Here is a 27,511-nt window from a genome sequence, read left to right as displayed (position 1 = left end):
AATGTGCCAGGAATTCTCCCTTTTATTTCCCCCCTGAGTGACTCCTAACTAGGCAGCTCCTCTTCTCCCTCCTCCTGTCTCTCTGCCCTTACAGGCTCCAGGCAGCCTCAGTACCTCAAAGGAAAAAAATTCCAAACCAAGTGGTTAGAGCTACAGAATTGCCTTTGAAGGAATAAGTAAAGGAAAGGGAAAGAGTGAAAGAAAAAGGCACTTAGAAAAGAAGTAGAGTGTAACTACTTCAGTAACAAGAACAAGGAAGGCCTGAAGGAAAGACAGAGTCCATTGAAGGAAAAAGTAAGTCAGAAAATCTAACTACTAAGTAGGAAGTTTCAATATGAAGAGGTGGGAGGAGGCAGAGCAGCTGCTGCTGCCGGACTCAGTGCCCCACAGCTGGGAGAGGAGGTTTGTGTTCGAGGCTGAACCACTGTGGGAGGATCACTCTTATATTGCTGACAGTAATAACTGGCCACATCTTCAGCCTGGGCTCCATTGATGCTCAGAGAGAAATCTGTCCCAGACCCACTGCCACTGAATCGGTCTGGAACCCCGGTTGCCCGGGTGGATGCATAGTAGATCAGCAGTTTAGGAGCCTGTCCTGGTTTCTGCTGGTACCAGGCTAAGAGGTTCTTCTGACTGGAGCTGGATATAAGACTCTGGCTGGACTTGCAGCTCATGGTGACAGTCTCCCCTGGAGTCACAGCCACAGAGACTGGAGACTGGGTCATCACAATGTCCCCACTGGCACCTGCAGGCAGAAGAGAACAAGATCACACAATAAATCACAAGTGTATAAAATGTATATTCACATGCAGGGATCCTCACTGATCATATATAATCAGATCTCTTTGAGATAGAGTAGTCTGTGTACTCTGCATGTGAAAACCATCTCTCCAGCATTATAAAGACATTGCTCTTCTGAAGCTCTCACCTGAGACCAAGAGCCCCAGGAGGATGAGGAGTTGGGACTGTGACAGCATCTTGCTCACCGTCTTGTGCACTCAGGCCCCATCTCCAGGGAATCCCCATTAATAGAGTCTGAGCAGCAGCCGAGTCCCCAGGAGTCTATGCAAATCAGCACAGGGTTTAAAGGGAAACGCGCTGTGCAGTGAGCTGTGAGTACAGATAACGGAAGGAAGGGGACAAAATAACATTATCACAGAAATGTGAGTGTAGTCCTGCAAAAGTCCCAGAAATCAACTGGAAACTATACTTTTCACCAAACTTTAGCAAAATTATGAAATTTCAAATATTTTACTACCCACTTTATGTTTCAAACTAGCTGCAATCATCTTGAGTACCTAAAATTAATTTTGTAGTAGAATATATTTATCAGTGAGTGTGAAGTTTCTGAACATAATTGAACTTTCAAAATATGGTAGCAGGAACTATGTGGAATATATTCATATCATGGGATGGAATGAGGACGTAGTGCACAAATTATACGTCTGTCTCAGCCTATCCTGAACTTTAAATACGTATATGAAGTTCTTTTTCTAGATCTCAAAGTCACCTCAATCTGTCCACAACCAGACCTCTGACACTGCTCTCAACCCAAATAATGTCTCCCAAACTGAGTCAACAGACACGTGAAAGTTACCCTTGGCACTGCCCATTAGACCGCGAGTTTTCAAATCTAAAATAAGGAGATTCCCAGCCTACGGGGAACTGCGCCATCTCGTGGTAATAGAGAAAATAGCCCCATCTCCCAAGGTCTCAGAGCAGGTTCTTTATTTACGCCTTCCAAAAAAGAAAAATAATGTGTAGAATTCTACAAATAACAATAAGAATCTTTCTAGGCCTAGGACATTAAGATATGAAAAAATGAAAAATACCCCTTGACCCCCCCCTCCCCCGGTGCAAAGCTGCTAATACAGGACAAGTGGGCGAGGTGCATCCAGGTCCATTTCATGGTCATCCGTCACCACGAACAGAGTCAGAGGAAGAGAGAAAATTTGAGAGAGTTTAACAATTTTGTACATGGTCCCTCCTCTCTCATAATTTACACTTTTCCTGCCAAGCAACCACCCTTCTGCCCCCAAGAAGTGTCCCTTAATGTGGAACATACGAAGGCAGATATTGTTGCAGTTCTAATTAAAAATACATTTATTTTTCCAAGTTTGTCTCCTTTTGAGCCCACTACCTTAGGTGGGGGTGCCATTTCCAGGCATTCAGGAATGGGGTGGCACAGACCCAAACCACCAGGAAGACATTCCTACTCAGTCAAAGGTCCACTGTGTTCTTGGTTCACTGCATATATGGGTTTTGAAGATGCCAGTACTTGCTTCATGTTTGCCCTCATCCCCCATGGTTTATGTTTGCTGCTTTTCCATGAAGTTAATATACATCTATTCTTAATTTAAATTTCTACTTTGTAATTGACCATTTTCTTGCTTCAATACAATAGAAGCTGCTTCCTGTACCTACATGCATTATAAACCTTGAGATTGTCATGGACAATATAGTGGTGACACAGGTTGTGACATGTAAATGATGACATCAGGGGTCCACATAAACTGTATGGAAATGTTCTCTCTGAAGAGTAGGTAATTGACCTCATGCATGAATAAATGGAGACTTGACTTGTAAAGCTCAGGGAAGAAGACTTCCAAAAATGCACAAGAAGTGATCCTGGATGATTAGCAAAGTAAAAAATGTGAAAAACAGACAAGAGCCTGATCTAAGCACCCATTAAAGTCAGAATGAGAGCTGAGGGTTTAGATTAACTGCAGTGAGAATCCATGGAACACAAGTCAGAATTAATTATCTGTCAGTGATGTTTTCTATGTCATTTTATGAGCATTAACACTGTGAAGAAGTGAGAAGTTGGAATCATTACCCTTTCTGTGCCAGCTGGGTAGATAAAGCTTCTATCATCTTCTCTAAAGCCATATCATGATTTTTAAAATTTGTTTTCCCAAACTCTTTACTGCCATAAATTAAAATTGGCACAAAACAATACTTGATAAAACATAAAAAGAGCATTGAAGTAAGTAGAATTCTAAGAGGGTCCTCAAGTTTCTTGGCTGCTGGCATGTACAAGCCCTATCCCAGTTGTTCAAACAGTAATTTAGATTCTGCCATGAAGTGATTTTGTGTATTTAATGAAATCTATTGACTTTGATTTCAAATGAAATAAAATCTGTTGACATTAACATGGGAGATTATTCAAATGGGCCTGACCATTTCACAGGAGCCCTTTGTATATTGCTGTACAGGCCAGAGACTAAGAACTCAGTAAAATTCATAGATAATTAGGATGTGACATGGCAGAAATTATCCAATGTTGACTATGGAGGCTGAGGGACCATGTGTCAAGGAAGGAGGGCAGCCTCTAGGAGATGAGGACACATAGCCAGCAAGGAAATGGATCTCAATCCTACCATCAAGGGAACTGATTCTATCCAACCACATCAACTTGGAAGAGAACTCCAAGCTATGGAAAGAACAGAGCCTCACCCATGCCTTGATTTTATCCTCCTAAGACCTTGAGCAGAGAACCCTTCACATGGTGCTCAGCCAGACTCCTTACCTGCAGCATTGAGAACTAATGAACTGCTCACTGGTTATTAACTGATAAATCTTATTTTAAAGGAGATTTCTGAGCCCAGAAAAAAGAAACTGTCACCCCATTTACTTCATTGTTGAGTGATGCTGATTCCACTCTCCTCCAGTACAATAAGTGTGTTTTACACCTCTTCTACCCACGAATGATATCCTGTCATTAGACCACATACAGAGGATAAGGGCTGAATATTGGGCTATGAAAACACAAAGAAGAACAGAATTAGCTGTAAAGGTGGTCAGAATCTGTCCCTTCTTTGACTATATCGTCATGCTCTCATTTTGATAGAATTTCAGGAGTGATCTTGGAAACATTGCTTGAAGAACTGAGCCACTCTGCTGCCTATATATTGCTCACACTACCCCATGCTCTTACCTAGGGAAACTCGGCACATGTGTTCCTGTTGCAGATGTAACATCAGGCTAAGTGAGTTATAAGGGTTGATTCACACACAGACAGCTTTAATATGCATCAGCATTCTCAAAAACTGTGGTCAATGTAATGTTCATTCCCGTTGTAGCTGCAGTGCCTGATGAAAGTGCCCAATCATGTTGTAGGAAGAATAAGTGCATGTGCTGATTTAGCAAATTGTTACTAAAGAAGGAAAAGCTAATTGTTTATATTAAAATAATGAGATTGTTTGAAAACACATAGAATATTCATGTAGAGATTAGAATACTCTGCTATTCATTTCAAATGGGAGCATTGCATTAGCAGCAACCGATATGTTCTTGTGTCAGCCACTCAACATTCTTTTAACAAATTCATGGGAAGCATATGCCACATATTGTGCTGCTTTGGATCTTTCAATGGGAAAAATATGGTTAAACCCAAATAAAGTCTGGAGTCCAGTTGTTATTATTTTACCAATATAAACAGTTCAGTTTTGAAAATAAACCATGATTATGTAAGAAGTTACCATCAAGAAGAAGTGAGTGAGGTTGCATGGAATTCTCTATACTACCTTTGCAACTTTTCTCCATGTCTAAAATTAATCCAAATAAATTTAAAAATGAAAGAAAAACAATAATAACAACATGAACTGTTGCTTGGGAAATGCTGAGTGAGACTATACTGCTACCGAGTGAGGTCTGCTGAAGGTGACGTAAAGTGTTAACGATTCTCTAAAGCCAAACGTCATCTGGAGTGACATTATGGATCTTGCTCTGACGTTCATCATTGTATTTGCAAGTGAGAGCTGGATGCTACTTGAAAAACACCCTTCTTTGACCCCTGATTTTTGTCATTTTTTGAACCACTTGGTAGAAACAGAATCACTTAGAACAGAACTATTCTAACCGAGGAATGTGTCACAATGGATGGATGCAAAGGTTTTCCCAGAGGTTCATGGGTGTAACAAACATTAATGCAATTACTTTCTACATCTTTGTCTTCTGCTCAAAGTCTTTCCTAAATGGGTTAGTCTAAGATCAGTCAAGTTGTGGTGCTGATTCTTTTTTCCACATCCAAGATCACATCACCCACTTCTGATTTAATTATGAAAAAAGAAAAATAAGCTACTACTCATCTAATGATAGGCATCTCCTTGGGATCTAAACCTCTGTAGTCCCAAATGAAGGGAATTATCATATTCCCACCAGTGTCAAGATAAAGAATGAATGACTCTGAAGACAGCAAACACTCCTCTGGTGTCGAATGTTTCACATTCCACAAAATGGGAGAATCCAATTGAATTGTTGGTCCAAATATTCCACAATTCAGTTATGAGTTTCAAAAGCAAATCATTGATCTAGTTTTCATTGTTTAAATTTTTTGGCTTCCTGCTTGCATTTAGTATCTATCTGGTGTAAATTTTGCTTTGAATAATTGCACCTAGCTAAGGTCAACAAAACTGAGATTTTGCTACTTCCATGAACAATTGTAAGGTACGTTCCCAAGTGATTTTGAAAAATACTTCAAAAAAATTTACAGAATATCTTTCCAAAAGTTCATTAGCAATTAGTACATATGCTTTGTTATATATAATTCTATAAGGGCTCAAATTTCTCGAAATTAATGCATAATTGATACCAGAATGGCAAGGTATGGAATCAACTATTTTCTTCCTTTTTACTGTCAACACTGTATAAGTTCCAATTCAGTTACTGTGTGTGTGCATGCATTTGTGCTTGTGTTTATATTAACATGTGTGGTTAAACAAATATTATATATATATATCATTGTAAATTTTGCCACTGCAGTTTCTCTTTGAGTTTGTAGAAGAGTACAGGGTGCTTGAACAGAATCATGAACATGTGTCAAACAAAATCAATTAAAAGAGAATTTCTTCATTTTTGGAATTCTCACTTTGTGAGAAAATTATTTTTACCACGACATTTTGCTAATTGACAAAACCACTTTAGCAGAGACTTTATATTATCCTCTATTGTTTCCATGGCTGGCCTCCTGAGTCTCTCAACCAACAAATATTTTACACTTAATTCACCTATAATTTCCAATGTTCTCTACTGTCAAGGCCAAGGTAAACCTGGTATCTTTGTGCACCAGGAGGGCACAGCACAGACCAAAGCACAATGAGCTGGTGCACCAACAGACTGGAGGGACAGATGCATCAAGTACTTCACCCATCACCTCCTAAGGCTGCATGGAGTCAGTGATCCCAGCATGTAAAGGTGCAGGGCCAGGAAAGCAGGAAGGGATTTTATAGGTCTCTCTCAGATGTAACTAATGGTTAGAGTGAGATCTCTGTTCCCACACAAGAATCTCATAAACTAAGACCAGGAAAGAAGCTGGGAAGAAAAGACCAAATAAAAGGTAATTGCAACCATCATGAGTTCCTTAAATGCAGGTATTACTAACATATTTAAAATGGGAATCTTAAACTTTTCAACTATGCATGCACCCACCCCAGTAGGATGGAATCAATAAACTTGTTTTCTATTTATTTGTTCAACAGATAGAGATGAATTTTGCTAGAAAATGAATCCTACTCAGAGTGTCATTGATACTTGACATTGATGATTTAGATGATGATTTGAGAATTTTGAGCTGATGCTATTTAGATGAGGTTTTGGAATAGCACTGCGGCTTCAATGGGCTGAGATGTTTGAGCATGTTGGAATGGGCAGAAAGTATTTCACATCTGTGATAAATGAATAAATTTGGGGCTGCAGGGTACACACTGGAGACTGAATAGTATCCTTAAAATATCTGGTTCTAAATCCTGGCACCCATAGGTGTTATGAAATCTCAGAAGGGAAGGTAATGGAAGGGCAGAGCATTAGGAAATTTACAGATGCTGAACTTGAAGATTGGAGAAATGTAATAAAAAATAAAACAATAAGGGGTTCTGCAGCCACAATCAGTTGATGGAGGTGAGGAATATGTTCTCCCCAGGAGAATCCCAAGGGAGTATGACCTTAGAGACACCTTTATTTTAGACTGGTGGTGTTGATTTCAATGTTTTAGCCTCCAAGCTTGTGAGAGAGCTGATTTTTGTTATTTCTAAATCATCAGGTTTCTTGTAATTTGTTAAAGCAGGAACAGAAATATAATTTAATCATTAAAACTTAATGAATAATGGAGAATCAAAGGCATTTTTCGATTGAGACATGAAAATGCTATTAAAGGTTGTGCCTTAGTATTTTCTATACATCAGGTGCTGTTCAAAGCATTTTATGTGTCATGATTCATTTTGCCTCAAAATATCCTGCAAAATAGGTGTAATTTTTATATCCACAATACATCTGAAAAAAACTTTTCACTAGAAGTTAGGTCATTTACTCAAGGACACATTGCAAGGAAGTATCAGAGGTGTAAAAACAAAATGATGCCTGAAGAAACAAAGCCATGGGGGAATTTGCACACATTTCTAATTAGGGTTAGACAATTGGAAAATGGCCCTTAATAGAAAGAGAATGACTGAGAATAATAAATTTCTATCTTTCAAAAATATTTTTTTGTTTCTCAAAGAAAACTGGTAAGTCGTGAAAATCCAGGCTTGAGCAGGGAGGACACAACACCTGAGAACTAGAGACATTTGTGCTCAAGGCTGAAGTGATGTGAGAGGACTGCTATAATGTAACTGAGAGAGAAGTCATCCACTACACCTTCAACCTTGAGCCTGATGATGCTGAGATTGAAATGTGTAGCTGACCTAGTGCCACTGAATTGGTGGGGAACCCCAATCAGCCAGGTGGACACCCAGGAATTGGCAGTTAAGGGGCGTGTCTTTGTTTTGCTGCTCGCAGGCAAATTAGATCTTCTGGATGAAGCTCTATGAAATGCTCTGGGTATATAGCGCTTTTCTCCTGGAGACCAGAAGATGAGTCCATAGTTGACAAATGAAATCAGTTTGGACAAATATCTGATATAAATGCATTATTTTGAAAAAAAATTAAAAATGTTTTTTACAACATCATTTTAAAAATCATCAGAATTAATTATTTCACTTTTAATCTAATATTAATTTTCTTAATCCTCAAAGATAATAATCCGAATGAATGAAAGTGCTTACGTTCTCACCTTGGAATCCAAGCAACAGCACTTGAAGATCTGGGTCTGTGACAACATCATTAAGCTGTTGCCCTATTAGTCCCTGCTGATGTCACATTGCAGGAAAAATGGCCCATATGCAGCTCTGGCAGCTGCCTAGAATGCAGAGGGTCTATACAATGCAGAGATTGATTACAGAAGCAAATTGAATGAGCTGAGTTGTGGATGCATAAAAGGTAAAGAAAGAGCTAAAGACGTCATTGTTACAATCAATATGAGTCTGTGACAATGAAAGACACAAAAATCAGTGTCTAAAATTTCCAATAAATATTCAGAAGTTGAAATACAGAACAGATTTGCAAAATCAGTAGTTTTTATTAAACTCACTACATCCAAAAAGATGGTCTATGAACAGCCTCTATTTTTTTGTCCATCTATATCTTAATATCTATACCATCTTAAAACAGTTATCTTAAAAAGATAGTATGATATTTTGGATGTCCTGTAGACAAGGAATGTATTAGTATTGAAGGTGATTTGCTCAGGAATATGATGCAAAACCTTGAACTTGTGTTTTTGAGTCTAGCAAAGGCTAGAGGGAGAGAAGTGGACTCTAAAGTCCACCATGTTGGAAAGTTCTCAGGTAGACCAGTCCTCCCTTAACCTGGATTCCCTTGGGTGTCCATCCTAAGGAGAGTAGTAAATGAGATCTGAAATAAACCTTTCTCCATGTCAGATGCTAGGAATTAGACCCCCCCCCCCAGGTGAGTGGCTCTGGAATTTTTTAACTTGAATTGGGTTTGAACTCTATTTGGTAGCATCCACAAGCACCTAGCAGAAAAAAATTTAAAACTTCTCTTGAGGAGAGCACTCCACTCAAAAGCCTCAACTATTCCTTTAAATGATTTTTGAATTGCCAAAATCAGCAAGGTGTCAGAGACTTCTCAAATCTACAAAAGTAGGAGTACCTGCACATGAAAATCCTGAGTAACTACACTTACACACAGCAGATAAGTTCTACTAGACTTCAGATTTTCAAATTTCCAACACTTTATTAAAGGAAATTATAAAATGTGAAAATATCTGTAAAGAAAGGAAACTACATTGCACTCTTACTAAGGTCCTCCAAAAAACACAGAGCCAAGCCTTTTCCTTTGTACATTATCTGAGTCATCCCTTGCATGTGAACCCACATTAACAGACTTTTTAAATATGTGACATTTAGATAAGGCATGGGCAACTGAATAAATTCAGGTTTTAATTGCGATTAACTGGAGTTTTACATAAACAGAATGAATTCAGATGTAGGGTGAAAGCCAGAGAGCAGCAAGATGTTGGAAGTAAATAGAAACCAGAAGAGATAGAAGGTGTTGCTGTGTGCATTGCCCTGTGAGGGGGGGAGTCAAGAGCCAAGGGATGCTAGAAGCCTGCCCCGGGATACCACAACCTTTGTGGAGAAAGCAGTAGCTTGCTGATGTCTTGATTCTGGACTAGCTTATCTAAAAAGTGTAGGCAAACTGTATTTCCTTATACCAAAAATCCCAGGGTGTACCTGATTCTAGACTGGTGGGCTGCAGTGGTCTGGGACAGACATAGAGGCCCCTCCCCTCAAGAAAAGAGAGAGGGAGGGAACAGTTCTGATACACATCTTGGCTGCTAAATAAAATAAGATGGCAGGGACCCACAACCTTAGTGTCTTCTGGTCAGGCACCCCCAGCATTGTGGGACAATTATGCCCACATATCATAAAAAACAGAGGGTTGTAGAGCCGAAAAGATAAAGTTCCTATACAGGGCTGAGGGGGACAGGTGACCAAAGAGCACCATCTGCTTAGAAGGCTGGGGAAGTGCAGTATGAGGAGCTGCTTTCCTGTCCCTTTCTCTAGGGTCTTTTGGAAGGGGCTGCACTCCCTGCATGGGACCGTGACTGTGGTTAGGCTGTGAAATAGAGAAAAAGTAAACCTTCAACAGGAACCCAATGAAAAACAAAATCTTAGACCAGACAGGGAAAATTACTTTGAAGATAAATTTTTCAAGATAATCAGATGTCCAGAAAACATCAAAAATTGCAAGGGACATTAACAAACAAGAAGATATGGCCACACCAATGGTCAAATTTAAAAATTAGAGGAAATAAAAAATTTAGAACATCTAATCAATCACGTTCATGCTTAACTCCTAATGAGTTTCAGTAAGATATTAGAAAATATAAAGGCTATGAAGAAGTCAATATGAGAGCATAAAGAAGAATTTGAAAGAATACATAAAAATAGCAGATTTATGGAAATGGAAGATACTATAGATGCATTTTAAAATATTCTAGAAGCATAACTGCAGATTTTGAAGAGGCAGAAGAAAGGATCAGTGAACTAGAGCACACTTAGACAACTTAAACATGTAAATGAACAACTGGAGAAAAATATGGAAAAATTTGAGCTGGGTCTCAGGGAAATGATTACCAAAGAAGAGCATGCAAATATTTGCATCATAGGTCCAAGAGGGAGGACAGAAGGGTAAAGGGCCAGGAAGAATACTGGGCACATGATGGCTAAACATTTCCCATCCACATAAAAGGCAAGAATATGCAAATCAAAAAATCTGACTCTCAGTTTGCTAAAGTTTCCAGAATGCAATATATGAGAAATGGATTGGCTCATAACAAAGGGATCTATTTAGTTACAGCCTTACAGTTTTAGTCACAAAACAATGTCCAAATCAAGGCATCCAGACAAAGATACCATACCCCAACTCTGAAGAAAGGCTGATGGTATCTGTAGTTCTCTGTCTCCTGAGAAGGCACATGGTGATGTCTGCTGTCTCTTCTCTCTGAATTTCTTTGTGTCCTTGCTTGTGCCTCCTTGGGCATTTCTGTATCTGAGCTCTCTCCAAAATGTCTCTGCCTTTTATCCTCTCTTTAGGACTCCAGAAAAGATGATTAACAGCAGCCTTGAATTGTGTGGGTCCTATGCCCTTGGAAACAACCTAATCAAAATGTCCCACCAACAATAAAAGATTAGAAGAGCATAGCATTTCTGGTGTACATAACTGATTAAATCTGCATACATTTTTTTATCTTAAGAAAGGACAAACAGAGATAAGTGAAAGATCTGACAAGCAAAAACCAGAGGATAAAATGGTTGAAATTAGAATGTCTTTCACAGTAATAACACTGAATGTTAATGGATTAAACTTATCAAGAAAAAGACACATATTGGCATAATGGACAAAATACATGATCTGACCATGGGCTTTTTAAAAGTGACTCATTTTAGACATAAGGATACAAATAAGTTGGAAGTATAAGGACAGAAAATGATATTGCACACAAGCAGTAATGAAATTAAAGCTGGGGAAGCTATACTAATACCAGAAAAAATAGGCTTTAAATGCAAAAAAGGCTGTAAGGAATAAAGAAGGACATTATATATTAGCAAAGGGAAAATTTGCTATGGAGAAATAGCAATCCTAAATATGTACACACCTAATCAAGTTGGCCCAAATTCATGAGACAAACCCTGGCAAAACTGAAGTTGAGAAATAGGTTTCTCTACAATAATAGGGGAAGAATTCAACACACCACTCCCTACATTAGAGCATCTAAACAGAGGTTCAACAAGGATAAAGAGAACCTAAATAATACAATAAATAAATTAGATCTAACAGCCATATATAGAACATTGAATCCAAAAACAACAGAGTAGACATTTTTCTAAGTGCTTATGGAAAGATCTCCGGGATAGACCACATGCTGGGGTCCAAACATGTCTTAATAAATTTGAGAAGATTGAGACTGTACAAAGCGCTTTCTCTGATCATAATGGAATGAAGGAGGAAGTCACTAACAACTGGAGAACTGGAAACTCCACTTATATTTGGAGGGTGAAGAACATGCTATTAAACAATATTGCATCAAAGAAGAAACTGTAAGAGAAGCTACTGTTTTGTATTCATTGCTCATGTTCTGTTTTTGTTCTTATTTCATTTTGTTGTATTTTTCACTATTTTCTTGCCTTCTCTAGTCTTCTTTTGGTGATATGCATAATTTGATTTTGCCTTATGTTTATTCATATTGATTATATTCTTTTTGAAATTACTTTACTGGTTGACCTAGACTTACAATATATATTAACAGCTTACCTATATGCATTTTCAACCTACACTTTTGTGCTTCACCTGTAGTGCAGGTAACATAAGAGTCATCCCAATTTTCCCCCCTGTCTTTTAACACTGTTATCATGTTTTGCTTTATTATTTTATAGCATAACACTGTGTCTTATCACTTAACCATAAATTTTCCAAAATATTGTTGCTATTATTGAGAACAAAGTTATCTCCTATATCAGTTAAGAACAAGAAACATAAAAGATTCTACTTTACCTGCATTGATTCCTTCTCAAATGATTTTCCTTTCTCTAGATGCATCCCAGTTTCCAACTTTTATCATTTCCTTTCTCTCTCAACAACTTTGTTTACCATTTCTTGCAAAACTGCAAATACCCCCTGTTATGGTCAGCTTCATGTGTCAACTTGGCCAAGTGGTGGTACCCGTTTGTCTGGTTGGGCAAGTGCTGACCTGTCTGTTGCAATGAAGACATTTCATAGATTTAGATTATGATCACATTAGTTGCTTCCAAAGATGACTCCATTTGTAATCAGCCAACGGGAGTGTCTTCTGCAATGAGTGATGCTCTATCTAATCACCGGAAGCCTTTTAAGGAGGATTCAGAAGAGACAGCCTTTCTTCCTGCTTTGGCAGGTGAACCTCTCCTGTGAAGTTCATCCAGACTCTCCATTGGAATCATCAGCTTCACAGCCTGCCCTGTGGGTTTTGAACTCTGCATTACCACGGTCACATGAGACCCCTTTATAAATTTTATATTTGCGAGTGTTCCCTGTTGATTCGGTTTCTCTAGAGAACCTTTATAATACACCCCACTCCCAGGGTTTGTTTGTCTGAGACAGTCTTTATTTTTCCTTCAATTTTAAGGGTGGTTCTGGATGCTGAATCCTAGATTTGTATGGGTGTTTTTTTCCTTCATTAAACATTTTGCTCACCTTTTCTTGCTTGTATGGTTTATGAATGGATGTTTAATGTAATAATTATGCTTGTTTCTCTAGAAGTAGGATTTTGCTTTCTTCTGGCCTCCTTCAGAAATTTTTCTTCATTTTCTTATCCTTTGCAGTTTGAATATAATAGACATGGCTGTATTTGAGGGGGATTTATGCTTTCTGATATTCTCTGAGCTTGGAGATATGAGGTCTCATATTTTTCACTAATTTTAGAGAATTTCCTGCCATTATTTCATCAAATGTTTCTTCTGTCACTTTCTTCCTTGTCTATTTAGTATTCATATTATTTATGTCACACAGTATTAATTCCCTCTTAGTTGTCAGATATTCTTCCATTATTCTCTTTTCTCACTTTATTTTTAAGTTTAGGGAAATTATTAATATATCATGAGGAAGAGGAAAAAGGATCTCAGTCCTACCACCTAAGAAACTGATTCCTCCAAACATGTCAGCTTGTGTTTCAGCTTGTTAATGCTGTCAGAATGCAATATACAAGAAATGGATTGGCTTTAATAAAGGGGATTTATTAAGTTACAAGTTAGAATCATAAGGCCATGTAATGTCCAAATTAAGAACCAACATGAGGATACATTGTCAGAGGAAAGCCAGTGGCTTTCTCTCCAAGCATCTGCAGCCTCTCACTTACATTTTCTGGGGAAAATTCTGAATTTTTTTGCTCAGTTTCCTTGTACTCTCTTCAGATTCTGGCCATTCCTGTGAGTCCTTGCTTAACAACAGGGGATTTTTGTCTGCATCTCCCAGTGTGTGAGGCAATAAGAGTGGATCCTTCCATGCATGTGAAAGAGATGAGTTTGCCCCAAGGCAGGGTGTGGGCCTCCCTCCGCAGTGTTCAGGAAGGGCCTTGCTGCCTAAAGCCACTGAGCTTTAGATGGAATGTAGCTCTACTGACTTCTTGATTTTGCAGTTGTAAGACCCTCACCAGAGAATCATCCACAGTGTATCCAGACAGACTCCTGACTTATAAAACTGTGAGCTAATAAATTTGCTACTTGGTTATTAAAAGATAGAAAATTTGTGTATCAATGTACCTCATGTTAAAAGGAGAATCCAGAGAGAAGAAATAATCTTCCCACTTATGGGAAGAAATGGTCAAGATTCTGATGGTACTTCTATCTTCTGAAGCAATGTGTTGTCTGGCCATTTCACCCACACATATTTTTCTTATGGGTTTTCATGTCAAACAATCAGGATTGAATACTGTGCTATAAGAATTAAAGCAAAATTGACTATGAAGAAGGCCGTGGTCTGTCTCTGGTTTTCTTTATGGCCATATATTCTGAGAAAGGAAAAGATTCTATGCAGGGCTGTCTGTAAAAGATGAGAGTGAGCTGGGGACATCCCAAGCAGCCCTGAACCATACTGCTTAACTGTCTAGAAACTGCCAGGTGCACAGACATGGATGTTTCCTTCCTCCTGGGACATCTTATAACTGTTTGTAGTTTTGTCTTCATCTCAAAATGAGTCTATTATTCTTCAATTTATTTTAGAATGTATAATTCTAAGCTTAGTTTTATTACTGTATACATCTAATGTTATTGTGGGAACAATCTCTTAATTACAGATAAAATTCTACTTGATGCCCCCTTATACAATTTACTTGGCACAGCTCACACTGCTGCATGCTCTTACCTGGGACACTCAACACAAGGTTTGGTATGTTGCAGACACACCATCAGTCTGAGTTAGTTATAAGGGCCCAGTCACATGTAGCCACCTTTAACATGCATCAAGGTGCTCAAATAACTGTTCATGGTCTGTGGGATTCCCTTTCCTCACTGTAGCTCCAGCATCCCCATGAAGAGTCCCAGCTAATTCTTTTGTATGAATGAGTGAATGTGATGAGTTAGATGATTGTTAACATAGAGTCCAAAGCTCATCAGTAATTGTGAAATAATGAGATTGGTGGAGAAGCTTATAAAATATTGATGTCCACAATAAAATTTCATGCTATTCAATTAAAATTGGAATATCACATTAGCAGTGCCCATGACATTCTTCTGTAAAGATCACATAATTTTTGGTAACAAATTCATGGTAACCATTTGCAATGTTGCATCTTAGATTGAATCCTAGAAAAAGAAAAGGATATGACAAAACAAATGGTTAGCTTGAATAACATCCAGATTTTAGTTAATATGAGTGTGCCAATGTAAATTTCTTAGTTTGATAAATGTGTCATGATTATTTAACCTGTTAACTTTAGGGGCAAGTGATTGAGCATGTATAGGCAAACTGTTCTATTCCTGCATCTTTACAAAAAAATTATTCCAACATTAAAACTTAATTTTAAAAGCACATGGAAGAATTCCTTAGAATATCTGAGTGAATATTGGATGAGACAAGGAGAGTCTTTCTTAAGTGACATAATGTAAGGTAACCCTTCCTAAAAGCAAGACCCCATCTGGAGTGACATTATAGCTACTGCTCTAGATATTCAGTCTCTCTCCTTGCAAGTGAGACCTGACAGTATTTGCAAAATGTGCTTCTTTGACACCCGACTTTACTCATCTCATTAGCCCCTTTTGTCCAAGTATACATCACTCAGAGCAGCCCTCTCAAACCTGGGTAAGTATCCCTCTGGGCAAAACCAATGTTATCTCAGAAGTTCATGTCCATAAAGAGCTTTAATGCAATTAATTTCTAGATCTTTGTGTCTTGTGCAAAACTGTTTCCTAAAACGGGTAAGGGGAAGAACAGTCCAGTTGTGCTGCTGACACTCCTTCCACTTCCAAGTTCACTATCACCTTTTGCTGCTTTAATATAAAAACAAATTCCAGCACTCATCTCACCACAGATATTCCCTTGGGAACCAGAACCTCTGCAGCATCAAGTGAATGGATGATTCTCACTCCAACTAGGGTGGACATTAAGAAAATGAATTTTAATGGGCATTTAAAAGCCAACTCTACAGCACATAAGTAGTTCCAAGCAACATTGGGGACAACAATAAAACATTATTTCACCTGATTTAAGTGATTATTAAAGGAGGTATTGAAATGCATTTAGGTATGAGTTGTTATCATAATTATCTAAATATTAAAGTATTGACAACCTGGCTAATGATTGAAACATGACTATTCAATAAAAATCCATGACTGAATACACTGTGAGGTGTGGTGAGTGGAAAAACACCATGGTGTCCACTTTTCAAGCAACGTATGGAAACAAAAATGTTAGGCAGTAACCAGAGGATTCTGAGACTGGAGGATATATTTATATTTTGATAAAAATTGAAAATATAATAGACTGAGAAGAAAGAATCACTTGTGCATCACGGAAATGATGGCAGTGCCCAAGTGTGGTCCAGGTGCAACGAATTGATTGAAACATTTACATGTATTGGCTTATTGTGCCTCATGACATTCTTATAAAATAGGTGAAATTATTTCAACCATTGTACATATGTGAAAACTAGCTATAGAGTAGGAAAACATCTATGTGCCCAGACCAAGCAAGCAACAGAACAGTACAAAATAAATTTCATACTTTAGGTTTCAATGTATACTCATTTATTTTATTTTGGTTTTCTAAGCTCACCAGAGTACCAGAAATGGGTTGAGTTTCATTTCAGGGATGATTTGGCTACAATCTTACAGTTCCAAGGCCATGAAAATGTCCAAATTAAGGCATCAAGAGGAAAAAATCCTCTCTGAGGAAAGGCTGCTGGCCTCCAGAGTTCCTCTGTCACATGAGGCCACACATGGTGATGTATGTTTGTCCTTCTCTACTGGTCCTGGTTTCAGTGGCTGTTTCCAAAATGTACTCTGGGTATTTCTCCTTTTGTTCTTCTTCTTTAGCTGCTGTCTAGATTGCAAGCTACTGGAATATGATATACCAGAAAAAAAAACTTTTACAAATGGGAATTTATCATTAAGATGCAAGTTTACATATTCTAAGGTTGCAAAAATGTGACATCCAGAGATTCTCTCTCAACTGGAAAGGTGCACATGGTGACATTTGCTACCTTTCTCTTCAGGTGTCTTGTTTCATGGAGCTCTCATCTGTGCATATTCCTTCTTCATCTCCAAAGGTTTCTGGCTGCATCAGCTCTAAAGTGTTTTCCAATGTAGTTCCTTCTTAAAGGGCTCCAGTAACAACACACTTTGAATGGTTGGAGACACATCTCTATGTGAACAAGAGAACAGTTCCCATCCAACAATACTGAATGAAGGTTAAAGCACATGGCTTTTCTGGGGTCTGCGACTGAATCAAACTGGCCCACCTATATTTTAACATCTCATAAAAGACTCCAATGAAGGAATAAGACACACCTTGAATGGGCTGTGTCTCATCTCAAATGAAATATACTAATCAAAAAGTCCAAAGCACAATAGACATAACCCCACAAGAATGTATTAAAAGAACATGACCTTTATTGGGGTACATAACATCTCCAAAACAACAACCACGGATGCTTAGGTTTACAGAATTAGAAAAAAGGTCTTTAGAAGGAGTATGAATGAGAGAAATGATTCCATCATTTTGGCTTTGTTTCCTTTTGCTTTTAGAAGAAAAGGCAGAATTGGGCAAAGAAACTGAGTCTGAATACAAAGAACTATGATCAGAAAATGATGAGCAGAAAGTACTGGCTAGAAAGAGGGTCCAGGTGGGAGGGTGGGTGAGAAGCAGTACAGAGTCAGTGGTGGGGATTTTTAAACTGAAGTGGTGAGGATTATATCTTAAAAAGACGTTGTTGTGGAAGAAAATGACAGAGAAGAGTTGAAGAGTAGGTGATTAAGAAAGAATTAGAATAGGAAAGTTTAATATTGATTCATCAGTGTATAAATTTCACTGCATATCTTACCAGTCAGTGCTGCATGGGCTCTGTTTGCTTCAGTCATGTGCATCTATCTGGAGAGAATGTACTGACAATGGAACTGATGATGTAAGGAATAAGAAGGATTAAGGAGTCAGATTAATAATCTCTGAAGAGGGGATTGTATGCTGCTACCAAATGTGGCAAAAAGGATTTTGAAACTATCATGAAGCACACAGATGCTGAGATGAGGAATTGCCCTGGATTATCTGGGTACCCCTGTGTAAACATATGAGCCTTTAAAAGGAAAGAAACTCTCAGGACTGTGGTCAGAGAAACATGTGACAACAGAAGCAGGGTCAGGAGATGAAGTGTTGATTACTATGAAGAAAAATGAAGGGGAGCAACAGCCAGGGAATTGGGAGGGCTCTACAAGCTGGAAAGGGCAAGAAACAGCTTCTTCCCTGAGGTTACCACAAGGGGACACTACAATACAGTGATTTTAGCTTAATGGGATCCATTTTGTTCTAATGATTGGCAGAACTATCAATGAGACATTTCTAACATTTGTTGCAATTGTTTTAGGAGCAATAGGAAACTAAAACAGAGATCTTTACAGCACTTTCTCACAGTGAACATCAAAAAGGGAATAAAGAGACTGGACCCCAAACTATCTCCTAAACCCTGAAAATCTTCCTGAAAACAAATCAGTAGACAATCTTTGAGGAAGATAGAGGAGGTAGGTAAATTCAGAAAATAGCTACTTCTTAAGAGGCTCACTGACAAGCAGCACAGAGGAGAAGGTTGTATTAAACAGTGAATCACAATGGGAGGAAAGTCATAATACTTCTGACAGAAGTAAACTGCTTATCTTCAGCCTGAGCCTGCTGATGCTGAGAAGGAAGTCTGTTGTCATCAACTGACAAGGAACTGTTATGGACTCTAGTACCTGGGAGATGCCAAAGAAATGTGCAGTTAGGGAACTGTCCTGGCTTCTGCTGCGTCCAGTTTTGAAATATGATGAACTCCAGGAAATTCATGTTTTAATCCTGATCCAATCTTGTGGGAGCAGTTGTTTCAGTCAATCCTGATTCAATATTGCAGGTTGGAATTTGATTAGATTATCTCCATGGAGATGTGGCATGCCCAATTGTGGGTGTAAACTTTTGATTAGTTGGTGATGTGATCCACCCTTTTCAGGCAGGTCTTGATTATTTTACTGGAATCCTTAAAAAGAGGAAACATTTTGGAGAGCAGAGCCCTCAGAGCCAGTATATCCCAGAGCTGACACAGAAGCTGACACTTGGAGAACAGAGACATGAATGTTTGGAGATGCTTGAAGCCTACAGACATCACCATGAGATGTTAAGAATCCAATACCTGGAGAAAGCTAAGGGAAGCCAAGAGATGACAGCCAGCCCTGGAGAAACATAGTGTGGACTTCCCACTTCACTACAAGAAGAGATACTAAAAGCAATGGAGCCCAGCAAATGCAAGCCATGTGACTGCCAAGTGGACAGAGGTGTTCCTGATCCATCAGCTTACCTTGAACTAAGATATCTTTTCTTGGAGGCCTGAGGTTGGACTTTTTATGGTGTAGAACTGTAAAATTGTAACTTATTTAATTCCCCTTTCTAAAAGCTGTCCCAATTCTGGTGTATCACATTCTGGGGACTTGCAAACTAACACATGCTGGTACCAGGCTAAGAAGTTCTTGTAGTTGAGACTGGATAAAATACTAGGGCTGGACATGGTGCTGATGTTTAACCTGAAATATGGCCACACAGCCAGGGAGTCTGGAGAGTCAGACTTCACAAGTTCCCCTGGGTCACCTGATATTAGAATGAACCATTAACACAGATGCAGTTTATGCCAACAAATTCAAAGGCTGATTGTCCACTCTTTGTTTCCTTGAGGTCATACTTATCTCAGAGGCCTATTACATTCAAGATTGGCTGTAATGTTTCTGGAAATTGCAGCTTTTTCAGTGTGCATCTAAAGTAGTTTTTCCTAATTTACAAAACTTCAAATCTTGCTTGATTGAGCTCCTTTTACTCTTTCAAAAAGAGTCCCAGAGCTGCAAAATTAGAAAGAGGTAGTATGTGACATGATCAGTTCCTTTGCCCTGCCAATTACAGCTATTTTCACATCACCAACACACATATCCTTAGTGGAAACCTATGAGCACCTGGGCAGTACCAGATGGGCCTGTGCAAAGCAAATAATGATCATAAAAGGAAATCACATGGTGGATTGTGGATGGATATAATGTTTAATGCCAAAAATATCATCACAGAAAATGTGACTTATTCACCATGAAACATGTAGGAATCAATTTCAAAAATGGAATTTACAATAATTAATTTTGAGGTAAATATATATTCAAAATGGATAGCATTTTCTCGTTACACAAGATGAAATCAACATAGCGGGCCACAGTGGCTCAGCAGGTAGAATTCTCACCTGCTGTGCTGGAGACCCAGGTTTGATTCCTGGTGCCTGCCCATGAAAAAAAAAAAAAACCAAAACAAAACAAAAAAAAAAACAAAGATGCAATCAGCAATATAGGACAATCTAAATAAGAACCTCATATTGAATGTATATATCTCCTTAATAAAACTCATGATTTGAAAAGATATTGGATTACCTGTAACTGGAGATAGTTTAGTACCAAAGGAGCATTGTCTGAAAACATCTTAAGGACACTGCAAATAAATGCCTGGGCTCTAGATCCATGCAAAGGTAATAGCAGTGAGTCCTGAGACCATCCAGGTGGGAAATTCTGTAGACATGTGTACAGCATGAATCATAAGTGAATTGACAACAGCATTTCTCCTTACACTTCGCATTTCAAAACTATCACAGAGTTTATATAAAGGAATGAATAACTAATATGATAATATATACATAGAAAGCTAAATTTAATGATGACCATCTACTCTTAAACATAACAAAAATGAAGTTTCTAGATCTTGGTATAAGGAAAACCAAAATTGAAAATTGAATGGAGGGAATTGAGAGAAGTAGAAAATTTACAGAACCAGAAGCCAGAGCAGAAGAAACTGTCCAAAATGCAATATTGGGAAAGAAAAATATGGAAAAAAACCTCACAGACATAGGGAGATGCACAGAGAGAAGAACTAATATACATCTGAGGAAGACAGATAATGGGCAGATGTATATTTGAACAAATAATGATTGAGAATTACCCAGAACTAGTGGAAGAAACCAATTCACAAACTCAAGTGCCATCAAACCAAAGCCAAAGTAGTCAATAGTCAATAGTAGTCCATAATGAGAGACATCTCAGAAAACTGCCGAAGATTGAAGACAAAGAGGAAAACATGCAGTCCTACATAAAATCACAGATATCTTCAGTGCAGCGATCCTTTATAGTGGCATAAATAAATTGTACCTTGTAGCCCGTCATTTTTGCCTGGGGATAAGCACGGCTCTTGAGTGACCAGCCCAGCTAGCCCTGCCTTCCTTGTACCCTGGTTCTCAGCCTGCAGCTCCATATGGACTGGGTGGTAAGAGCTGCCCTCAGCTTCTCTGAATGGCCCCTGCTGCTCCTCTTTTAGGCAGCCCTTTGCCGTCTCATGCCTCATAATTATTAGAAGGCCTGTAACTGCCCAGGCTTTGGATGATCAGAATCTGCATTCAGTTTCTCCAAAAGGCCTGGCCCTGGCACTTCTGCTTTTGCTCTGTGTAGTTTGAAACTTGTAATCCCCAGTGTCTGTGGTTAAAGCCTCACTCCCTTCTCTGAGCCACGATAAATGTGGCTAGGTTCCAGTTCTGGGTAATTCTCAATCATTATTTGCTCAAATATACATCTGCCCATTATCTGCCTTTCTCAGATATATATTAGTTCTTCTCTCTGTGCATCTCCCTGTATCCTCTATGGCTGTGAGTTTTTTTCCACAGCCTTTCATGACTGTTACCCCCACCCGATAGGGGCCAAGTTTAGGTAAGCTTGGCATCCTCAACCACCTTTATTCTCCGCTTTCCTGCTCCATGTTCTTTAAGTCAATATAGCTGTCCTTTTCTGCGCTCGAGTCTGGCTGGCTAAATGTGCTTCTTCATTATCACCCAAAGAACTTCCACATATCATCCAAAACAATTGGCTTGGGAAGCAGGGAGATTTGATACTGATTAACAAACATGGGTGGGAATGCATTCAGGTGCTCTGGGCTTAATTACCAGCTGTCCCAGTGGCTAGCACCATTTGGGAAGTTGCATTACTGGATGGTGTGCATTGAGGCTGCATTGCACTCCTGCCCTTGATGTATTTTGGGGTTGTTATATACCATCCCCAAGCTTTGGATCCATTAAAAGGCTGATATTCTGCAGAGAGGCATGGCACAGCTCCCTGGACACTGATTAGTTTGGCTACCCAACTCTGTACCGAAAGAGGGATTTCCCAGGAAGGGAGCAAAGGACTGGGTGAGACCATGGCAAATTTAGTATAAATAATTGGCCTTTGTTCTGAATAGATATAGAAGACGCAAAGGAGGAACAAGTCCCAGATCCATTGTCCTTAAACCACCCAGAGCAAGTCCTTCTGGCCCTGCCTTTGGCTGTGTCTGACACATCACCCCAATGCCTGCAGATGGCAGTGAGACTGGGGACTATGTCAACTGTCCTGTCTGAGCTGTGTCTCCCAGAATTTCTCCAAGGGTTTCACATCATCCCTGGGTGAGGGGAATATTTCCTGGCCAGAGCCCTTACAGAGGGGAATATTCCTGCTGAGGTAACAGGGCACCCCTTGGGCAAATGTCCACTAAGATCTGAGACACTTACGTTGCTGCTGTCTGCACTGTGGTCACTCACCTCCCCTACCCCATGGGATTAAAGGGTCCAATCCTTGATGCTCAGTGGCCAAGGATCTCATGGGAAAATGCTAGTGACCCAAACACCTTGTGTGGGGTCTGCCAAAGACACATAAAGGAGTTTCCACCATACTGAAGAAAGGTGAGATACCCAGGCTGTGGGGCTGGACTTGGTTGAGCGTTGAATCCTATCAGCATGGTAGAGGGCTTCTCTCAACAGCATGGGGTCTGGGAACCTTACCCAGCAGTTCAGCCACTTGGAGGGTAACACCTGTGGGACCTACCCACTCTGAGCTTCAGCAGGACACCCTGGAGAGACAGACAGTAGAATTGAAAACAAGACAGAAGGACCAGAAATGGTTTTCTTAATGACCTACAAGGTTAAAGAAAACCTGGATAGGAGGAAATTAAATCTGTAAGCAGAAATATTACCAGACTAGAAATTCAGATGTTTCTCAAGGGATTTGTTCAAAAGAAGTGAGAAACAGCAGCTGGCTGGCAACCTGCATTTGGGTCTTTTCACCCAAAGAACTTTCACATACCATTCAAAGCAAACTAAGAGAGCTGTCTTTTTCAGTAATTCCAATGAATTCAAAAGACAATATGCTATCTTCAGAGTTGGAAGAAAATATCTACATGTCTAGAATTCTAAATGTAAAACTATCCCTCAAGAATGAAGGCTATCTCAGGAGATTTCTTGACTATCAATGAAAGCATCATTTCTACCAGCAACTTCCCAGGGAAATTCCAAAGGATCTTTAGGCTGATAGAAAATCTCTACTGTGGCATGCTGGGGAAAAAAGATAAGTGGAAAGTGATAAATGTGTGTAATAATAATAATGCACATTAATTACATAAACAGAAACACTGATATTTAGTGAAATATAAAAGAAATGTACATAAAATAGGTGTCAAATTTGGGAAATAAACAGAATTTCAGTAAAATTCTGAATATCTACTCTAAGGATATTGCTTTAGCCATTAGTACAGTTGAAGACTGTATTCAGTTTTTAATGCTGCCAGAATGCAACATACCAGAGATGGAATGGCTCTTAAAAAGTCAATTCATTAAGTTGTAAATTTACATTCTAAAGCTATAAAAATATGCAAACAAAGACATCCAGAGAATGATATCTTGACTCAAGAAAGGCTGATGGGTCCAGCACACCTCTGTCAGGTGTGGCTGGAATCTGCCCATCCTTTTGCATCTCATTTCAAATGGCTTCCCTGTCATTTTCTTTCTCCGTCCAGAAATATGTGTCTTCTGTTGACTCTGACAACTCTGTCACCTGTATCAGCTCTGAAGTGTTTTCAAAAATGGTTTTCTCTTTAAGGCCTCCAGTAGAAGCCCCACCTGTAATGGGTGGAGACACCTCCTCAAGGAAGCCACCTATTCACAAGGCCCCACCCACCACTGGCTGGGTCACATCTCCATGGACACAACTTAGTCTAAAGACCCCACCAAGCAATATTGAATCAGGATTAAAGAGTCACTTTTCTGTGGTGCACATCAGTTTCACACCACTGCAAAGATTTTAATTAACTTTAGTCACTAATATTGTTATGTGTGATTGAATTTATTGAATAACCATTAAAAGGATTAAAACACATTATATATAATGCCCTAAAAAGAAGGCATGATTTCTTCTACAACTAAAATATAAAGTTCATCCCATTTCAAGTCACATATAACCAGAATCTTAGTCCTTAGAAGGAGACACATTAAGGAACTGTAAATCTAAAGAAGGGTTGAAAGTAAAAGAATGGAAAATTATATGTATATATTTATTTATTTAAATATAATTATGATACAATTATAATTTTCATATTTATATAAATAATATAAACACAATTATATATATTAATATAAATTATTTATATATTCATAAAATTACAACATTAACTAAAAAAATAGGATAGTTATATTAATATCCAAAATGCATATGATTTAAAACAAAAATCATTCCTGGGGAAAGCACTTCACTTCAAGGTGATAGATGTTTCAATTCACCCTGAAGATACAACAACACTGAATTTTACCCATTTAATAACCAAACTCTAAAAGTTAAAGAGCAAATGGTGAAAAATTGTAGAGAGAAAAAGCATAAATACACAATGGTAAAGGTGGTTTAACTGATCCCCAATTTCAGCTTTGCAAAACAACCAGGAAAATTTAATAAAAGCAAGAATATATGAAAAACAGCAGAAAAGTTATGAAAACATGTACAGATTTACACATTCATGTCATGGCACACATGGAACCACATAAAAAATGATCAAAGGGTGGGCCACAGTGGCTCATCAGGCAGAGTTTTTGCTTGCCATGCCAGAAACCCAGGTTTGATTCCCAGTGCCTGTCCATGCTAAAAAATAAAAATAAAAAATATCTTGGGCAGAGACAGCAAACAAATATGAACACATTTCAAAACACTGAACACTCTCAAAATGTTTTTTCTGACTTGCAAGCTATTGAGCTAGAGATCAATGAAAAAACATGATTTAAAATATCCATATATCTTAAAAATAGTAATTTCGTGTCTATGTTCCACTTCTGAAAAGCACAAGGAAGTTCCTACCAGACAGAATGTTCCACAGATAAAATAAACTCCTCATTAAATTCAAAATACTAGAAGCACTGGATCCTGAACAAAGCCTGGTAAATCCTGGGAGAGAGTCTACAGTTGGGAAAAGAGAAGTTTAATATAAGGAATTGCTAAACTATGACAGAGAAGCAACTTTGAGATGTAAGAGAACTTCACATGGCATCTGAGTAGAGGATGCATCCCTGAGAGAAACACAGGGAAGTGGGGGTCCTTCCTCAAGACTGGCTTTTACACTTTCTTGGAGAAGGTGTCCTTTCAATCCTCTGAATGGCAGTGAAGTTTGCTGGATTGCACAGGCCAGAGCTGGTCTGCAGCCTCTGAGCAATAGGAAGGAACCCTCCAGACATGGGAGGGGCACAAGAGAGCCGCAGGTAGGGGCAGAGTGCAGGTGTGCAGAGGGAGTGGGACACAGGTGCAGGGAAGAGGCCTGGAGCCTATAGTGACCTCATCAAATGGACACTCAAGGCCATGGAATGTATGGTGTGTGAAGAAAATTGTTTAAAAAAGAGTTGATGTGATAAATTTTGGTGGATTCACACAGTGAACTTCTATTCAGCAATGAAAGTGAATAAGTTGCAGATACATACAACAGAATAATGTTCTATAAATATTGAATGAAAAATGCTAGCAACAAAATAATGTGTGTAGGATGATTCCATTTATATAAAATTCCATAATGAGCCAAACTAAATGGTTTTGTGATGTGTATGTGGAATTTCAAAATGTGAATCATGGAAGTGATTATTACGAGATTCAGAAAAATCAAGAAGGAAGGGTAGTGGTTGGTAAGGGGGGAGTGGATTTCAGTAGGATGTGGGGCAGGAATGTGCCAGGTCATGATGAGATCTTGGTGACAACTAGGTTGTTGTTAATCAAAAGTGTGTATGTGTGTGTTTTATGCAATTTTCCTTGACATATTTTAAAATAAAATATTAAATATACATTTAGAATACATAGAATTTCACACATTTATTGACACATATGAAAAATAATATCCTCAAATGGCACTGTATTTGACAGAGTATTTGGTCAGTTAACATTTGTTTTATAAATTAAAAAATAAAAAGAAACTGAATCTAGGAAAGGTTTAATTCTATCAATAATCATGTTAGTTGATACAACTATTATATCTTGTTCTAACTTATTTATATTGTCAGTTCAAACTTCTCTTCTGAGTTCTGAATTCAACATTCCTGTGTGTCACTATGGTACTTCTAGCTCAGTATCTCTGACACCTATCTCATGAGCTTTACACCTCCACACAAGCCAACCCTGCCCAGTGCCAGCCAAGAGAAGGAGTAGCACATATCCTGTTGTCTAAACCAGAATCAGTGGAGTCATCTTTGACAATACTCTTTATTGTCAAAAGTGAAGGAAAAAGGCAGCTAGAAAGGAGGTAGAGTATATCTACTTCAGTAACAAGGACAAGGATAGCTGGAAGGAAATACAGAGTCCACTGAAGGAAAAAGTAGGACAGGAAGATGAACTACTAGGCAGAAAGTTTCAACATGAAGAGGCGGGAGGAGGGGAGCAGCTGCTGCTGCAGGACTAAGTGCCCCACAGCTGGGAGAGGAGGTTTGTGTTCGAGGCTGAAGCACTGTGGGAGGAGTGCTGATGCCTTGCAGACAGTAATAAGTGGCCACATCTTCAGCCTGGGCTCCACTGATGGTGAGAGAGAAATCTGTCCCAGACCCACTGCCACTGAATCGCTCGGACACCCCAGATGCCCGGGTGGATGCATAGGAGATGAGCAGTTTGGGAGACTGTCCAGAGTTCTGCTGGTACCAGTGTAAGTAGTTCTTCTGGTTGGAGCTGTGCAAAAGACTCTGGCTGGCCTTGCAGCTCATGGTGACTGTCCCCCCTGGAGTCACAGCCACAGAGGTTGGAGACTGGGTCATCACGATGTCCCCACTGGCACCTGCAGGCAGAAAAGAACAAGATCACACAATAAATCAAGTATATAAAATGCATATTCACATGTATGTATCCTCACTTTTAATATGTAATCAGATCAGTTGATATGGAATAGTCTGTACACTCTGCATGTGAAAACCATCTCTCCTGCTTTATAAAGACCTTGCTCTTCTGAAGCTCTCACCTGAGACCCAGAGCCCCAGGAGGATGAGGAGTTGGGACTGTGACAGCATCTTGCTCACCGTCTGGTGCACTCAGGCCCCGTCTCCAGGGAATCCGCATTAATAGGGTCTGAGCAGCAG

At 39.0% G+C, this 27,511-nt stretch overlaps 1 gene segment (V, D, J or C); it reads right to left on the bottom strand.

The window, feature by feature from the left end:
* Positions 1-325: 325 nt before the first annotated feature.
* LOC143661344 (immunoglobulin kappa variable 4-1-like) lies at positions 326-27,511 on the bottom strand. The segment is given in 2 exon segments: positions 326-745; positions 27,394-27,511. Coding segments are annotated over 2 exon segments (465 nt in total).

Source organism: Tamandua tetradactyla, chromosome 17 (genome assembly GCF_023851605.1).
Source record: "Tamandua tetradactyla isolate mTamTet1 chromosome 17, mTamTet1.pri, whole genome shotgun sequence".
NCBI classification, from domain to species: Eukaryota; Metazoa; Chordata; class Mammalia; order Pilosa; family Myrmecophagidae; genus Tamandua; species Tamandua tetradactyla.
The sequence above is the reverse complement of the archived record's forward strand: the minus strand, read 5'-3'. Positions and strand labels throughout refer to the sequence as shown.